Source organism: Siphateles boraxobius, unplaced genomic scaffold (assembly GCF_051911475.1).
Source record: "Siphateles boraxobius isolate OS27281-9 unplaced genomic scaffold, OSU_SipBor_1 25, whole genome shotgun sequence".
In the NCBI taxonomy this organism is placed as follows: domain Eukaryota; kingdom Metazoa; phylum Chordata; class Actinopteri; order Cypriniformes; family Leuciscidae; genus Siphateles; species Siphateles boraxobius.
In genome coordinates this window covers 32,654,386-32,671,933 of record NW_027508866.1, presented here as the reverse complement: position 1 = coordinate 32,671,933, position 17,548 = coordinate 32,654,386, and the positions used below count along the sequence as shown (strand labels likewise).

The following is a 17,548-nucleotide window of genomic DNA, read 5'->3' as shown; positions in this document are numbered from 1 at the left end:
CCGCACCGCAGGCCATCCTGTGTGTTGCATGTGTAAGGGTGGAGTATCAGTACAGTGTCCTTCCCCTCGAGTGCTCCAGAGCCCGTTGGGTCTTCAGGTCAACTGGAAGAGAGTAATCTCGCCCACGGGCTGAGTATCTCTTTTTCAGTTTTGGAGATGGACTCGGTCTAACACGTCTCTCCAATGAGAATTTGTTCAGCTGGTGTTTGAAGTGAGAAAGGGTCCCACTGAAAGAACTTTCAGAGGCTCCTGGGGTATATGGTATTTACAGCCTTTGGCTTCCTCCATATGTGGCCGCTTCAGCGCTAGCTTCATGATCGAGTCCCGAGGAGATCGTGGAAGAGCAGCTCACCCTGTGTGACTATAGTTCATCCCGGTCTGCTGCCAAACCCTCTTCAACAGAGGGGCCATGTACAAAGGTTTTAACGTGTTTTAACGGGGGCCGGGGCGACCCTCGACTACACGGGCATTCGTGCCTCGAGTTGTTAGACATTGCGACCGTTGCGCAAGCTTCCCTTGCATGTCACAACTCACCCGTCACCTCCTCCTTGGAGTCAGAAGCTTCTGAGGACGCTTTGTTCCACTCTTCCCGCTCTACTCAATCGTGCCGCCATCGAGCCTCACGACAGTTATAGCCAGGGCAAGTGGAGACTCCATCCCCTGGGTCCAGCTGGGTCATGACCATTCCGGGGCCGCTCAGTTGCCCCTCCGGTTTCGTCTTCCTGCCAGTGTTTGTATAAACCGAGCGGACTACCCTTGGATAAACACTGGCTCTCAGCTGCCCCAGGGGCCCGCAGAAATGCGTTTAACCCCAGTGAGCCTTCTAAAAGCGACTGCGACTCATGGTCGCCTCGCGCCTGCTCAAGTCAGTCAATTCATCACACTTCATGTTGAGCAGAAATGCTCCTGAAACTCAGGGAAGTTCGTCGCACTCAGGTGTTGAGCAGCAATGCTCCTGTAGCTCAGTGAGTTCATCACACTCAGGAGTTGAGCAGAAATGCTCCTGTAGCCCAGCGAATTCATCACACGCAGTGCTGAGCAGAAATGCTCCTGTTGCTCAGTGAAGTTCATAGCACTCAAGTGTTGAGCAGAAATGCTCCTGAAGCTCAGTGAGTTTATCACACTCAGGTGTTGAGCAGGAATGCTCCTGAAGCTCAGTGAACTTATCACACTCAAGTGCTGAGCAGAAAATGCTCCTGAAGCCCAGTGATCTTTACATGTTGTGTTGAGCAATGCTCCTGTCTTTTTGCGCCCGTCGCTTGCACCTATGTGCCAAGTCAGGAGAGGAACAGGTCTTCATAGTTGCCCCTTATTGGCCCAACTAGACCTGGTTCCCATCGACAGCCTTCCTGACTTCCCCTGAAAACTCTTTCAGGGACGGGGCACGATGGCACACGCGTTCTTCCCCCGGAGATTCCGGGCGGTCTTACATCTGAACGCGGAGGTTCAGGTGGCTATCACAGGCATGTGATAGTTACCATCACTTCTGCGAGCACCCCCTTAAAATGGGTAGCATGCTTACGCCTTTAGAAGTGGAACCTAGTCGTTGAGTGAGTCTTCTCTCCAGAGGAGATCCTGAAAGCTTTTCGATCACTTCAGTGCTCTCTTTCCTGCAAAATGGGTTGGAGTAGGCTGTTTTCCTTCACCCTCAAAATGATGGTGCCTCATTGTTTAAACGACGCTCATCGTGTTGCAGAAGTGTGCAGAAGCACGTTCTGATCATCTGGTTCCTGAGGAGCAAGGTCTTGTAAATCCTTGCGTCCCTCTTTATCCTCTTGGGCCTTGTCCCTGGTGCGATGCACTGCAGAGACCGCCCCTGAGCCACTGCAGGCAGTGAGTTAAAAATTCTGTTATATCAGTTCTCCTGCTCGCGTGGTCTCTACTAGAGGGTAGGGACTTGCTTGCTTTCGGTCAACGTATTGTGCCTGGAGTCTGGGCCGGCTAACTCTCACAAGCTGAGACCCCGGCTCGGATTGTGCCCAAGGTTCCTACCTTTCCCGTAATAGGAGCAGGTGGTGAGCCTGCAAGCGCTGCCCTGGAGGAGGCAGATCCAGCCCTGGCTTCTCTGTCCGTTCGCTTGGACGTGTACAGAACGCAAGCCATAGACCTCAGACCAGCTCTACAAATATCTGTTGGAATTCAGCAGAGAGGGAAGGCTGTTTCCATGCAAAGTCGCATTAGTGCTTGCCTTCATTTCGGAAAAAATCCGAGATGCAACATGTCCACTTAGGTGTTCAGCTCCTCTATGATGAGTGTAAAGTGCTCTGCCTGGGCGTTGACGATATGCTTTGCTAAAACAGATTCTAGAGTTGGGGGCTGGACGACACCTAGTTGAACCGCTGCTTCCCGTGGGGTCCCTTCTCATGAAGCCAGTTTCACCGTGAGCCCGGTTCAAGTGTCGGCTTGCTGCACCATTCCCCTCCTATGGACTGGATACGTGCGCCTTTCTACTCCAGTTGAGTTCCCTTAAAATTGAACCCTGTTGAGTTCCTCCACACCCCTCCGACGTCGGACGTGCGGAACGTCTGGTGTTAGGCCTACCACTCGTAAGCAGTGTGGAACCTGTGTTAGGCTGGGTCCATATGTTGCTGTCCCTACGGCGACCCCATATGTGTATTCTTCCACGATACGGCTCCCTGCGGTGAGCCCGTGTCTTCCCTCGGCAGAGTCTCTCTGCCGTCACTGTCCGGTGTGTCTCCCCCCTTCTTAGGCTGGAGCCACCCCAGTGACATTCCATATGTTAGACTGCCTGGTGTCCGCCCAGTTCATATGTGTATTTTCCACGTTACCTCCCTCTGGGTTGGATATGGCTTCCGCAGCGTCCCTTCCTTCCAATGTATGGGGAACGCTTTCCCAGTGGTCCTGTAGGAACAGCAGTGACTTCCCTGGCCCAAGCCCTGTCCTTCCCCGCCTTAAATTTGCGGGGGCATCAGGAGGCTTTTATCCCCATTCAGCCGACCGTCGACTACGTCTGACGTTATCGACTGAAAGGGAACATCCTGGTTGCGTATGCAACCCACCGTTCCCTGAAGGAGGGAACGGAGGACGTAGTCCCCTTGCCACTACCGCTGGACCACCGCTGACCCCGGGTTATCTCGGCTCCTCAGCGAAAAGCAACTAGTGCGTGCATACACTTCCGTATTTCATACCCACGCCGCGGGGGCGGAGTGTGTGATGGGAATTACGCACGCCAATTACATTGGATCGTTCAATAGTACTCGAAGAGGATAGGCTCTCTAGCGAGATCCCCATTCAGTCGACCGTCGACTACGTCCTCCGTTCCCTCCTTCAGGGAACGGTGGGTTGCCTACTGTAACCAGGACGTTTCGTATGGCATACTACCGCAAAACACAATATCTGTCCAAACACCAATCCTCATTCACGCAAAATATACAGGAACATAATAACTGTAATTACTATGCAAACTATACAAATAAACCAACAGACTCATCAAATTATCAAGAATTTTTCTAAACCGTAGCATGGCGGCCAGTACACAGCCAGCCAGACTCTTTCCGTCTCAACCACAGCCAGTTGCTGCTCCTCTCTGTCATCTACAGCATCCTTCCATGGCACTGTTAACTCTATCAGTCGAACAATGTGTGCTGATCCAGACCAGAAAACAATATCTGGTCGGAGGTTAGTGGTGGCAATCTCAGGTGGAAAAATAAGCCGTTGATCAAGATCAGCCAGTATTTTCCAGTCCCTAGCAGCTTCCAGTTGTCCTGAGCGAGAATTGGTTTTAACACCTTTTCTTGGTGGTTGCTCGCCTGGGCGGAGGAATATTGTCTTCTTTGTGTAATGTTTTGCTAGAACAGGTGGCAACTTATTGGTCATGTTACGCTTGTCTTCCAATGCTAAAGCCAAACATCGGAGTACTTGGTCATGGCGCCAAGTAAACCGACCTTGGCTAAGAGCCACCTTACATCCTGTCAAAATGTGCCTTAATGTGGCAGGTGATGAACACAAAGGACAAGAGGGATCCTCTCCTACCCAGAGGTTTAGGTTCTGTGGTGATGGGAGAACATCATATGTTGACCAGATAAGGAAACTGATCCTACTCTCTTCCATTGACCAAAGGTCTTGCCAGCCCATCTTGCGTTGTTCCACACTCTCCCATCTCATCCACTCTCCCTGCTTGGCCTGGGAAATGGCCTTTATAGACCTCGTCCTCTCCTGCTTTCGCACCTCGTTGACTACGAGCTTCCTCCTTTGAGCAGGGGCTGCCTTGTGCCATTTAGGAGGAGCTAAACTGAGCACAAAACCCCCTCTTCCATGCTGTACCTGCCCCACGATATCACCAATTTGAAGGGCAGCCTTTGCCTCTTCCACAGATTTCTTTGCTGACCACTTTCTACCAGTTTTTAACACAGGTGCTGCCTCCCTTACACATTTGTCGCGTGACTCTACTAAGGTCATTTCCAGTCTGACCTTGGCGCACTTAAACTCCTCAGTTAAAGCAGAGACTGGCAGCTGCAATATTCCTTTACTATAAAGTCCCACTCTGCTGAGGCAGCGTGGAACTCCCAACCATTTCCTGATATATTAACTTATTAACGCTTCCAGCTTATCCACTGTTGTCAAAGAAACTTCGTACACAGTCAGTGGCCTCAGCAACCTCGGCAGTAGACCAAACTGAAAGCACCAGAGTTTTAGTTTCCCTGGTAAAGCGCAGCTGTTAATGCTCTTCAACCCTTCCACTGCTTGTCGTCTAACTTCTCCCACTCGAACTGTGTCCTTTAGATCCCCATCGTACCATCTCCCAAGACTCTTCACTGGCTTCTCAGAAACTGTTGGTATTCCCTCACCATTAATGAAGAATGTTTTGTCTACCACCTTGCCTTTAATTATCGAGATGCTCCTTGATTTAGAGGGCTTAAATTGCATTCATGCCCATTCAATGTTATCGGTTAACTTGCCCATTAACCGATTAGTGCAGGCTACTGTTGTAGTCATGGTTGTCATGACATCCATGTATTCTCTGATTGGTGGTAGTTGCATCCCAGAAGCCAAGCGCTCTCCTCCTACTATCCATTTTGATGCCCTAATGATTACTTCCATTGCCATGGTAAAAGCCAGTGGATAAATTGTGCATCCTGCCATTATTCCAATCTCTAAGCATTGCCATGTAGTGCTGAATTCTGGAGTCGAGAAACTAAATTGCAAATCTCCAAAATAGGCTTTCACTAAATTTGTTATCGACATCGGTACCCTGAAAAAATCAAATGCTGCCCAAAGAAGCTCATGTGGCACTGAACCATATGCATTAGCCAAATCCAGGAATGTCACATGGAGCTCCTTCCTCTCCCTTTTAGCTGATTGAATTCGTTGCCAGATAACATTGATGTGTTCTAAGCATCCTGAGAACCCTGGAATGCCTGCTTTTTGAACTGAAGTGTCAATGAAGCCATTCTTTAATAGGTAGGTTGACAATCTCTGAGCAATAATGCTGAAGAAAATCTTACCTTTGACGTTTAATAGTGAAATAGGAAGAAACTGACTGATGCTTGTAGCATCTTTTTCTTTAGGTATAAAGACTCCACCTGCTCGGCGCCATGCTCTAGGTACAACCTGCTTTTCCCATGCCACTTTTATCAATTTCCACAGAATTCGTAGAACTCCTGAAGCACTCCTGAAGCACTCTTGTACACTCTGTACGGAACTCCATTAGGCCCTGGAGATGATGAAGCCCTTGCCTTTCTCACAACCTGCTCTATCTCATTCCACTTTGGTGTACAGACCTCCATTTGGTACTCTGGTGGATTGATAGGTGGGATGTCTGACGGAATTGACATAGGCTCATACCTTTTTGCATCTGTATGCGTTTCCTCCAAATATCTCTCTAGCTCAACCCTAGATGCTTTTAAAGTGCCATTCTTCTCACTGGTGAACAACTTCTTTACGAATTTGAATGGGTCTTTATAGAAATTAGCCCTCGCACGCTCCTTCTTTTTGTACCGTTTCCGTAGGCGTTCAGCTCTGCGTAATGTTGCAAGCTTATCTTTTATGGCCCTTTGTAAGAGATTGAGTCCCTCCTTCTGACCTTACTCTGCTCTTTTCCATTGCTTCCTCAGCTGCCTCCTTTCTCTAACTAACCCTTACATTTTCTGCTGCCGTCTAGACATTCCAGGAGTACTTTGTACTTTTTCCTTCCTTTTTTCCACACCAAACCTCTCACTTCCATATGCGTAAATGATGTCCCCAAATTTATCAAGCTTCTTTTCAACTGTTTCCAATGCAAAGCATAGATCTGTGTTTACCGTGTCCCATGCAGTTTTCTCACAAGCTCTTGGCCATCTAACTCCAGGCCTATGCCTGTTGAGGTTCTTTTCTCTCTTTTGCTGGTTAATCTGACCGGGTTCACAAGTATCAATGTGTTCATCACTAACTGTGCAAACCCTCCTCTCCTCTATGACAGGGGTGCTGATATCCTGCGAACTGTGGTTTGCTTCCTGTCGCTGGATTTCATGCGACTGACTTGACTGACTTCGTAAGAAGTACTGATCAATGCGAGGCCCTTGTACCTTCTCTCTCAAGCATTTCATTTTCCCTTGATGAATCTTCAAACCCCTGACCGTTGTCGCCTTGCTCCAGCCACAGACACAAGCTTGGACTTCAATGACTTTGCTAACTGCAGAACATGAACTAGTCTTTTGTGAAGTACTCTCCATACTCATATCCGTTTCCATTCCAAAGTCGTTAACCAACTTGTCCAACATTGAGTCATCTTCCGCCCCCGCTCTCGCAGACTCTAGGGGTATTTTCCTCTTTAATTTCTCAGAAGCCTTGGGGGGGTGTCTCCAGCATCCTGTAAACACAGAGCTGGATACTTCCGACTAGGGCAGCTAACCCTTACCAGCCCCATTGGGGTCTCTTTCCTCCTGTCAGCTGACTCTCCAGGCTGTCGCAAGGTCTTTCCCTTGTTACCAGCAGCACTATTCACCGCAGTCACTGGAAGTATCCAGATCTTCATGATTTCCATTACACGAGAGTAGATGTTAAAACTTCATGCTGATTTGTACTCGGCTTTTGCCAAGATAAGCACCAACTAAGACGTAGCTTTACAGTAGCCTATGCTTCTCCATCTTCTGCCTGGTGTTAATAGTATTTGCACACACAACGGCTGCAACCACAGTGCGGTCCCCTCATGACAACCGCCTGGATTGAGCAGAGTAGGAGACCCTAGTATCTCTAGGACCCTAGTATCTCTAGGGTCCTCAATTGGGCACCTTCCGTCCTCAGTGTTTCGTCGACTAGCCCATGACACCTCAAGAGGGCTCGACAGTGACTCTGGCGTCCCAGAGTCACCCCCCTCCGTCCCCCACTCAACTCAGCCCAGCTTACTGACCTTTACATCCCTCCTGCTGCTGAGACTGCTCCTTTGACCTAACCACAATCTCTCACAACCTCTCCACAACCCGACCATACGCGCCAACCAGTTTGACTAAGGCTGTCGAGCCCCACTGCGGACGTAAAAGTGGTCAGTGGCAACGGTTCCGAATGGCATACTACCGCAAAACACAATATCTGTCCAAACACCAATCCTCATTCACGCAAAATACACAGGAACGTAATAACTGTAATTAACTTGTAGTTCGTTTGCTTTATTCTTTTGGTGCGGGCCAAAAAAAACAAAAAAACATTTTGGTCCGCTTAGCGTTCACATTGGCATTTTAACACCAAAACTAAAGATACCAAACATAAAGGAATAGGGATATGTTCACAACCTGATTGGTCAGCTTTTATTACATTTTCACGACTGAACTTACCGAACATCCAAAACTCTGTTCTGGGCTAAATGTGCTCGTTGTATGTGCGTAGTCTACATACGATGGTATTTTGACCAGCTGAGAACTCGTAAAGAGCTTATAAAATGTGAAAAGGAGTCAAAACAGCGTCAGGAATCCCTCATGATATGTGTGAGCATTCTGTTCTTTTTAGGGTCTAATGTTCCTGTTTTTGGTTTGTTTACATGTCTATGGTCCGTGTTACATTCATATTTAATTCGAACCGCACCAGAGTTCATTTGGAAGCAGATTGAGACCCATCTTTTCAGCATCTCGGACCGCTTGTTTGGTGGCTCCATGGTTCAGATGGCAGCATTCAGAGCAATCGCACAGAGCAATCGCACCAGGGTTCGTTTTAATCGAAAGTGTGAACACACCCTTACACCACATTGTGACTCTCACATTTTAGTTTAATAGTATTTTAATCTGTTTAAGAACTGGGACAGGATGAGACCATCTGACTGACATGTAAAGTGACCAACCACAACCAGGCTTATAAGATTCTACAGCTAACACAGCTAAAAATGAGTGCTGACTTTCAGAAAAGTATGAAAACTGTGGAATCCCCCAATCATACTCCAAGTAACTGTATTATAACCATTGAATATGTTCTGATTAGCTGTGATAGGCCACATTGCACAGCATTTTTGCTTTCTCTTTGGACAGATAATTTACTTGTTGCTGCAAACTTTTACATGTTGCAACATGCCATTACATAAGACTGCTACAATAGTCCTTTATAAGAGCCAAAAATATGATGATGTGTTGTAAAGAGTTCAGTTAAATTAATGCAGAGTGCCATTCTAATATAAAACTGTTACAACAGAATATAGCCTAAATCATTTCACTTGGTCTATATACAATAAGATGAGCTCAGTGTTATGTTCTCAGTGGTTTTATAGCACCAGTTTATCTGTTTTTGGCATCTTGCAACATCCTGTCTGAATTTTAATCATGAATTGCCTGCCCAGGCATAAGTTCTATTAGAGATTATCTAAACATTGTAAATGTAATATAACAACAGAGCTCTCCCCTATAAACATGTTGAAAAAGTAAAACTATCACAGGCTATAAGGTTTGGCATTAATGGTGTTGGACACACTGTGTTTGTGGATGTCATATGTGCACTAAAGTTTGTGGGACAATGTCTGTTTTCTTCAGGGCATTAATGCAGCTGGTAACGGTGGCATACAGACTTTACTGCCTATTTCAGCAATGTACCAGTTGGACATTGTGCTGAAAAGAGGAAACAACCTTGCAATTCGAGACAGAGGCGGTAAGACGTGCACCTTTGATGCTTATGTTGTTATGTTACTGTAAATATGTGTTTACTGTCAGGGAAATGCGTTTTACTTTTCTATTTATCTGCTATTTAAAGCTAATGTTCAATTGCTTTATAATCAGTATGTTGCAATCAAAACTTTATTTGTTTCAGGAACAAGTGACCCGTATGTGAAGTTCAAAATAGCAGGTAAAGAAGTTTTCCGCAGTAAAATCATACACAAGAACCTTAACCCGGTTTGGGACGAGCGTGTTTGCCTGATAGTGGACAATTTGCAGGAGCCTCTATATATTAAGGTAAAGAAATACAGCTTTTATTGCTAATGCTGATGGATCACCCATTATGTTGATTTCTTTTTGGATGCCTGTTTCCAGTATAGTGTAGTTCAAAAACTGAATGAATAACTCTTATGAGCCGGTTCCTTTTAGTGAATTAAAAACATACTGCTGTTTGAACAGTATTTTCTGAAACCTGAATTAATGACTCTCATGAGGCGATTCCTTTTAATAATTCAAAAACATACTGAGTGAATGACTCTGAGATGGTTCGTTTTAGTGAATCAAAAACATTCTGAGTGAATGTCTCTGAGATGGTTTGTTTTAGTGAATCAAAAACATACTGAGTGAATGACCCTGAGATGGTTCATTTTAGTGTATCAAAAACATACTGAGTGACCGGTGTAGTGGTTCCCAAATCAATGACTCTTATGAAGTGGTTTGTTTTAGAAAATCAAAACCAGTATAGCCCGGTTCCTGAATAAATTGGTCTTATTAGTCTTTTTAGTTAATCAAAAAGCTAGCTACTGTGCCTGTGCAACCTGTCTAGTCCAATTCTCGAACAAATTTTTGTTTGTTTTAATGAATCAAAAACACAGATTTTTTAAATTCAGGATTCCTAAAAAAACTATTATTCTAAGATGGTTCTTTTTAGCGAAACAAAAACATTACTGCATGAAAAGAACGTTTCCAATACAAAATTACTTATTTTTAAAGTCCCCCTGTAGTCAATAATTATATCCCTTAAAACTCTTCGATCACCAAAATAACATTTAAATGTTTTTTCCTTGAAAAAAATTCTTCATGCCTTAAAATAGCTTGAATGTAACTCTACTACCTTGCCTCGGTTCTTTGAATATGCAAACGAGCCCCGCCTCCACTCACTCACAGCAGCTCAGAGATCCACTCGTTGATGATTACACATTGACGTGATTGGTTACAAGGTAGTTTGTGACGTCAGAAACACCAGCGATTTCAAACCTCGTTTTTGAGACTGTCTGACAGTTTTAAGGAGATAATACTCAGCAATGGCAGTGACTTGTGAATTTGCACATGGTTTGTCTTAAAGCACATTAAAAACACCACATAGAAATATAAACAACATTAATAGATTGATTTTCACCACAGGGGGACTTTAATTAATCGAAAACAGTTATCAGTCAGTCAGATGAGTTAATCTGACTTGCTTATTGAACGACAAGTTATAAATTGGATTGCATTTATGCTGAAAACTCATTAAACAGGTGTTAACATCTTTTGGAATAATTACATTAATGTCTGATTTTCTATGTGTTCAATTGAAATCTAGAGTGATCTCTGAATACTGTATTTCTTCCTTTAAGAATTTTTCCTTTTCCAATCTATTTTAGGTGTTTGACTATGATTTTGGCCTTCAAGATGATTTCATGGGCTCAGCTTACCTGTATCTTGAGTCTCTAGAGCACCTGAGGTATAATGTCTTCATTATTACTGAAATTATATAAGAATTCAAGTTTTGTGTCAAATGAATACATTTACAATTAGCATCAAAACAGTGTTCAAATGTAACAACCATCTAGAGGAGTTTTATGAAATGAATGGTGACAAGGTTATTTTTGCTAGTGTTCTGTTGTTTTCTAAGAGTTTATGACATCTAATTCAAGCAAATTAAAGGATTAGTTCACCTCAAAATGAAAATTTCCTAATCATTTACTCACCCCAATGCCGTCCAAGATATCCATGTCTTTCTTTCATCAGTGGAAGAGAAATTAAGTTTGAGGAAAACATTATTGGATTTTTCTTCGAATAATGGACTTCAATGGCAACCAGCGTTTTGAAGTCCAAATCAATTCAGTTTCAAAGGTCTTTGAAGTGCTTTAACACTCTGTGCATGATCGCAGCTGAGGAGGAGGGTCTTGTCTAGCGAAACTATTGGACATTTTCAAAAAAAAAAAAAAAAAAAATATATATATATATATATATACAGGTCCTTCTCAAAGAATTAGCATATTGTGATAAAGTTCATTATTTTCCATAATGTAATGATAAAAATTAAACTTTCATATATTTTAGATTCATTGCACACCAACTGAAATATTTCAGGTCTTTTATTGTTTTAATACTGATGATTTTGGCATACAGCTCATGAAAACCCAAAATTCCTGTCTCAAAAAATTAGCATATGATGAAAAGGGTCTCTAAACAAGCTATTAACCTAATCATCTGAATCAACTAATTAACTCTAAACACCTACAAAAGATTCTTGAGGCTTTTAAAAACTCCCAGCCTCATTACTCAAAACCGCAATCATGGGTAAGACTGCCGACCTGACTGCTGTCCAGAAGGCCATCATTGACACCCTCAAGCACCCATTGACACCCTCTGTAAGACAGAAAGAAATTTCTGAACAAATAGGCTGTTCCCAGAGTGCTGTATCAAGGCACCTCAGTGGGAAGTCTGTGGGAAGGAAAAAGTGTGGCAAAAAAACGCTGCCCAACGAGAAGAGGTGACCGGACCCTGAGGAAGATTGTGGAGAAGGACCGATTCCAGACCTTGGGGGACCTGCGGAAGCAGTGGACTGAGTCTGGAGTAGAAACATCCAGAGCCACCGTGCACAGGCGTGTGCAGGAAATGGGCTACAGGTGCCGCATTCCCCAGGTCAAGCCACTTTTGAACCAGAAACAGCGGCAGAAGCGCCTGACCTGGGCTACAGAGAAGCAGCGCTGGACTGTTGCTCAGTTTTGCATGTCATTCGGAAATCAAGGTGCCAGAGTCTGGAGGAAGACTGGGGAGAAGGAAATGCCAAAATGCCTGAAGTCCAGTGTCAAGTACCCACAGTCAGTGATGGTCTGGGGTGCCATGTCAACTGCTGGTGTTGGTCCACTGTGTTTTATCAAGGGCAGGGTCAATGCAGCTAGCTATCAGGAGATTTTGGAGCACTTCATGCTTCCATCTGCTGAAAAGCTTAATGGTGATGAGGATTTCATTTTTCAGCACGACCTGGCACCTGCTCACAGTGCCAAAACCACTGATAAATGGTTTACTGACCATGGTATTACTGTGCTCAATTGGCCTGCCAACTCTCCTGACCTGAACCCCATAGAGAATCTGTGGGATATTGAGAAGAGAAAGTTGAGAGACGCAAGACCCAACACTCTGGATGAGCTTAAGGCCGCTATCGAAGCATCCTGGGCCTCCATAACACCTCAGCAGTGCCACAGGCTGATTGCCTCCATGCCACGCCGCATTGAAGCAGTCATTTCTGCAAAAGGATTCCCGACCAAGTATTGACTATTGTGTGCATAACTGAACATAATTATTTGAAGGTTGACTTTTTTTTTTGTATTAAAAACACTTCTTTTATTGGTCGGATGAAATATGCTAATTTTTTGAGACAGGAATTTTGGGTTTTCATGAGCTGTATGCCAAAATCATCAGTATTAAAACAATAAAATACCTGAAATATTTCAGTTGGTGTGCAATGAATCTAAAATATATGAAAGTTTAATTTTTATCATTACATTATGGAAAATAATGAACTTTATCACAATATGCTAATTTTTTGAGAAGGACCTGTATATATACTTTTTAACTACAATTTTTCGGATTGAGCTGATCTGCAACGCGCCGGGAACTACGTCATCACGTTGTAAGGTCACTGTCGATGTTGCCAGCGTCGGCGGAAGTGCCGCCCCACTGTTTACAGAGCGACCAATACAATTTGAACTTGCCTCCTTCGCACGGTCGAGTGGGGCGGTACTTCCGCTGGCGCCGGCGACATCGAGTCTGACCTTTTCATCGTGATGAAGTAGTTCCCGGCACGTTGCAGATCAACCCAATCTGAACAATTGTAGTTAAAAAGTGTGGATATATATATATATATATATATATATATTTCTTTTTTTTATTTTTATTTTTTTATTTAAATTACCAATCTTTTCGCGAGATAAGACCCTCCTCCTCAGCTGCGATCGTGCACAGACTGTTAAAGCACTTCAAAGACCTTTGAAACTGCATTGATTTGGACTTCAAAACGTTGGTTGTCATTGAAGTCCATTATTCAAAGAAAAATCCAGAAATGTTTTCCTAAAACTTAATTTCTCTTCCCCTGAGGAAGGAAAGACATGGATATCTTGGATGGCATTGGGGTGAGTAAATTATTAGTACATTTTCATTTTGAGGTGAACTAATCCTTTATGTTGTCACCCATTATTATTTTACTACATGACTGAAAGTGTCCAAAAATTGGAATCAAATTTGGCTGGTCATAGGCGGCCACAACGTGATTGTAAACAGATTTATTAAAAGTTTTATGCTTTTCTTTAGGTGTTAAACTACAAAACTACTTATAATGGTTGTCATAACAAGCCATGTTTTTGTCACAGACCCCTTGATGTTCGTTTGGACCTTCACGATCCTCACTGCCCTGATCAGGACCTGGGCTCTCTGGAGCTGGTGGTCACTCTGTTCCCAAGAAGCACAGAGGACAGAGAGGCCCTCAGACAGGCGGTGAGACTCATTTGGCAGATTAATGTTGTTTTATACTTGTTGAAGTTGGGGAAGAGGAAATCTGCCAGCAAATTCTCAACATGCATCCAAAAAGACTTCATTCTGACACATTAACAAACCTCACATTTGTTTCACACTTCTCTTGAGACTGTAGAATCTCTAGCTGTCAGGAAGTTAAAAAAAGAGTTTTGATTTCAATTTTGGAACCTTCCAAAGATTATGAAAACATTGTGCCAAAATATACAGATATCATTTTCTTTCTCTCGGTGAGAGGTACAGACAATATTCATCATTATTCTCTAATGCTGGAATATAGCTTTAATAAATGCGTTAATTAAGAAGCGGTAACGTATACGACAGATTGAAATGACCCCAGTGACCTCGGCTGTGTTGGTCAGCTAGAAGAATAGATATACAGTTGTGGTCAGAATTAATGGCACCCCTGGTAAATATGATCAAAAACGGCTGTAAAAAAATAAATCTGATTTGTTTATCCTTTTGATCTTTCATTAAACAAAATTGCTCAAATCTAACCTTTCATTGAAGTAAAAGAATTGAAAGTGTGTGTGTGGGGGGGGGGGGAATTACATTATGAAATAAATGTTTTTCTCCAAAGCACGTTGGCCACAATTATTGGTACCCCTAGAATTTTTTACGAGTAATATATCTAGGAACATGGAATAGTCTAGCTATGTCTTCTTGTTTCACAGGAGTTTAAATATGAGGAAACACAAAGCCCAAATTCCCTTAATCATACATCACAATGAGTAAAACCAAAGAATATAGTTCTGATGTGCATCAAAAGAATGTTGAGCATCACAAAATAGAAAGCGGCTGTAAGAAAATAGCTAAAGAATTGAAAATCCCCATTTCCACCATCAGGGCAATAATTAAGAAGTTCCAATCAACTAAAGATGTTACGAATCTGCCAGGAAGAGGACGTGTGTCTATATTGTCTTAATGCACGGTGAGGAGGAAAGTTTGAGTGGCCAAAGACTCTCCAAGGATCACAGATGGAGAATTGCAGAGATTACTTGAGGCTTGGGGTCAGAAAGCATATAAAACAAAAAACAAACAACCCCTACATCACCACATGTTGTTTAGGAGGATATCAAGAAAAATCCTCCTCGCTCCTCCAAAAACATACCAGCATATTCAGTTGTCAGACACGACTGGATTTTTAAAAGGGTTCTGTAAAAGGATTCTATGGTCAGATGAAATTAATCACCAGATGTGTTTGGTGCAAACAGGGATAAAAAGTACCCCATACCCATGGTTAAATATGCCGCTGAAACTTTAATGTTGTGGGCCTATTTTTTTTTGCTGGAGGTCCTGGACTTCTTGTTAAAAAACCGATAAATATCTAAACCTGACGCCTTCTGCTAGAAACCTTATAATGGGCCGTGGTTGGATCTTCCATCAGGACAACGATCCAAAACAAACATCAAAATCAACACAAAAATTTGTTACGGTGCACAAAATGAAGCTTCTGCCTTGACCATTTTTTGAATGAAAGATCAAATGGATAAACAATGCAGATTTATTTTTACAGCCATTTTTTATCATATTTACCAGGGATGCCATTAATTCTGACCACAACTGTATGTTTTAACACATGTTGGGTGCCTCTCTCAAAAACATAGAGAGAGTACAATACATATACTTCTATAACTCAGTAAATCTCAAATGATATGAAGTCATTCAAATCAATATGTAGAAGGATAAATATTGATTAATAACCTGATTAAAAATCACTCAAAAGATACACATTGACTCAGCAGTGGATTTCAGAATCCACCCTTCAATGCAGTGTGTAATAAAGCTGTTTGTGAATGTAAAAGGTCTGCAAAGTTTTAAAGTTCAAAGTGCACGACAAAGAAAGTAATTGTCTCCTAAAAGAAAGAACCGATTCTGAACTGTTGAAAGGAGTCGACAGTAATTCCAGTCTCACTTCCTGGTACGAACAAAACGTAACAATGCAACAAATTTGCATAATGCCAGCCTATGATCTTCATTGGTTGCCTACTGATAAAGTCTACTCAAACGCTGTCAGACCAATCACAACAAACTGGGCCATCTGACCAATCAGAGCAGAGTAGACCAATCACAACAGACTGGGCTGTCTGACCAATCAGAGCAGAGTAGACCAATCACAACAGACTGGGCTGTCTGACCAATGAGAGCAGAGTAGACCAATCGCAACAGACTGGGCTGTCTGACTAATCAGAGCAGAGTAGACCAACCACAACAGACTGGGCTGTCTGACCAATCAGAGCAGAGTAGACCAATCACAACAGACTGCTCTGCACAACAGACTGGGCTGTCCGACCAATCAGAGCAGAGTAGACCAGTTACAACAGACTGGGCTGTCTGACCAATCAGAGCAGAGTAGATCAATCACAACAGACTGGGCTGTCTGACCAATCAGAGCAGAGTAGGCTCTCGGAAAGGCTGAATCTAGAGAGATTGAATCTTCGAACAAAATGTTTTCAGACTCTCTGAGAAATGAGGTGATGTACTATGTAAATTACAAGAAAACTAAAGTGTTTTTTACCTTGCATGCATGTAAAAATTAGGAACCTTTAATATTTGAAAGGATATTGCATTAAACTAAGTCTAATCATTATGCTATTGCATAATGGAGCACTTTAAACACCCACACATATGACGTCCAAATCAGTCAATTCATGTAACATGACTGTCTTGATTGGCAGTCTCCTACGGGACATGCTTGATATTAAAACGAGTTATTAAAAGCGCATTAAGCAGCGAAACTCGCGCTGTTACTCAAGCCTGTTTTATACTCGCCGCATCTGCGAGTTTGCTTTGTTACAAGCAACAACATTTTTGAATTTGTTCATATCGAATACTCCTAATTGTGTTAGATAATTTTGATTACAATATTGACCAAAATAATCATGATTATGATTTTTTTGCCATAATCCAGCAGCCCTAACATCTAGTCATCTTTTTTTAGGAAACATGCATACTCTGTTTTACCATTCAAAGGTTTGGGCTTAGTACATTTTTTATGTATACTTTTATTCAGGAATTATGCATTCAATTAATCAATAACAGTAATGACCTTTATTATGTTACAAAAGATTTCTATTTCAAATAAATGCTGTTCTTTTGAACTTTCCATTTATTAAAGAATCCTGAAAAAAATAACATGGTTTCCACAAAATCATTAAGCAGCACAACTGTTTTCAACGATGATAATAAATGTTTCTTGTGCAGGAAATGATCATATTAGAATGATTTCTGAAGGATCATGTGACACTAAAGACTGGAGTAATGATGCTGAAAATTCAGTTTTACCATCAGAGGAATACATTTTTAGTTTAAAACACATTCAGTTGGAAACCTACATTTAAAATCGTAATAATATTTCACAATATTACACTTTGTATTTTTGATCAAATAAATGCAGCCTTTGTGAGAATAAGAGACTTTCAAAAACATTAAAAAATCTTACTGACCCCAACCTTTAAATGGTAGTCTATATATTTCCTACTATTTAAAAAAAACAATATGCATTATGTACATAAACAATAAATAAATAAATGTAAATAATAGTGTACATATGTAAATATTAGTGTACTACATTCTACTACGCTGCTTTTTATTCTCTGTGCATCATCCAGTTATCCAGTAAAAATGGTTATTTTGTATTTTTAATCCATTTTATGTAAAAAGTCACACTGAACCGTGCA

At 42.4% G+C, this 17,548-nt stretch overlaps 1 protein-coding gene across 1 annotated transcript in view; it reads left to right on the top strand.

The window, feature by feature from the left end:
* Window positions 1–17,548, top strand: part of mctp1b (multiple C2 domains, transmembrane 1b) — a 49,415-nt gene that overhangs the window by 11,587 nt on the left and 20,280 nt on the right. The window contains exons 2-5 of the mRNA XM_077243594.1: window positions 8,949–9,063; window positions 9,223–9,365; window positions 10,715–10,794; window positions 13,709–13,832. Coding sequence (XP_077099709.1) covers window positions 8,949–9,063; window positions 9,223–9,365; window positions 10,715–10,794; window positions 13,709–13,832 — 462 coding nt within the window. The remainder of the gene's footprint in view (window positions 1–8,948; window positions 9,064–9,222; window positions 9,366–10,714; window positions 10,795–13,708; window positions 13,833–17,548) is intronic.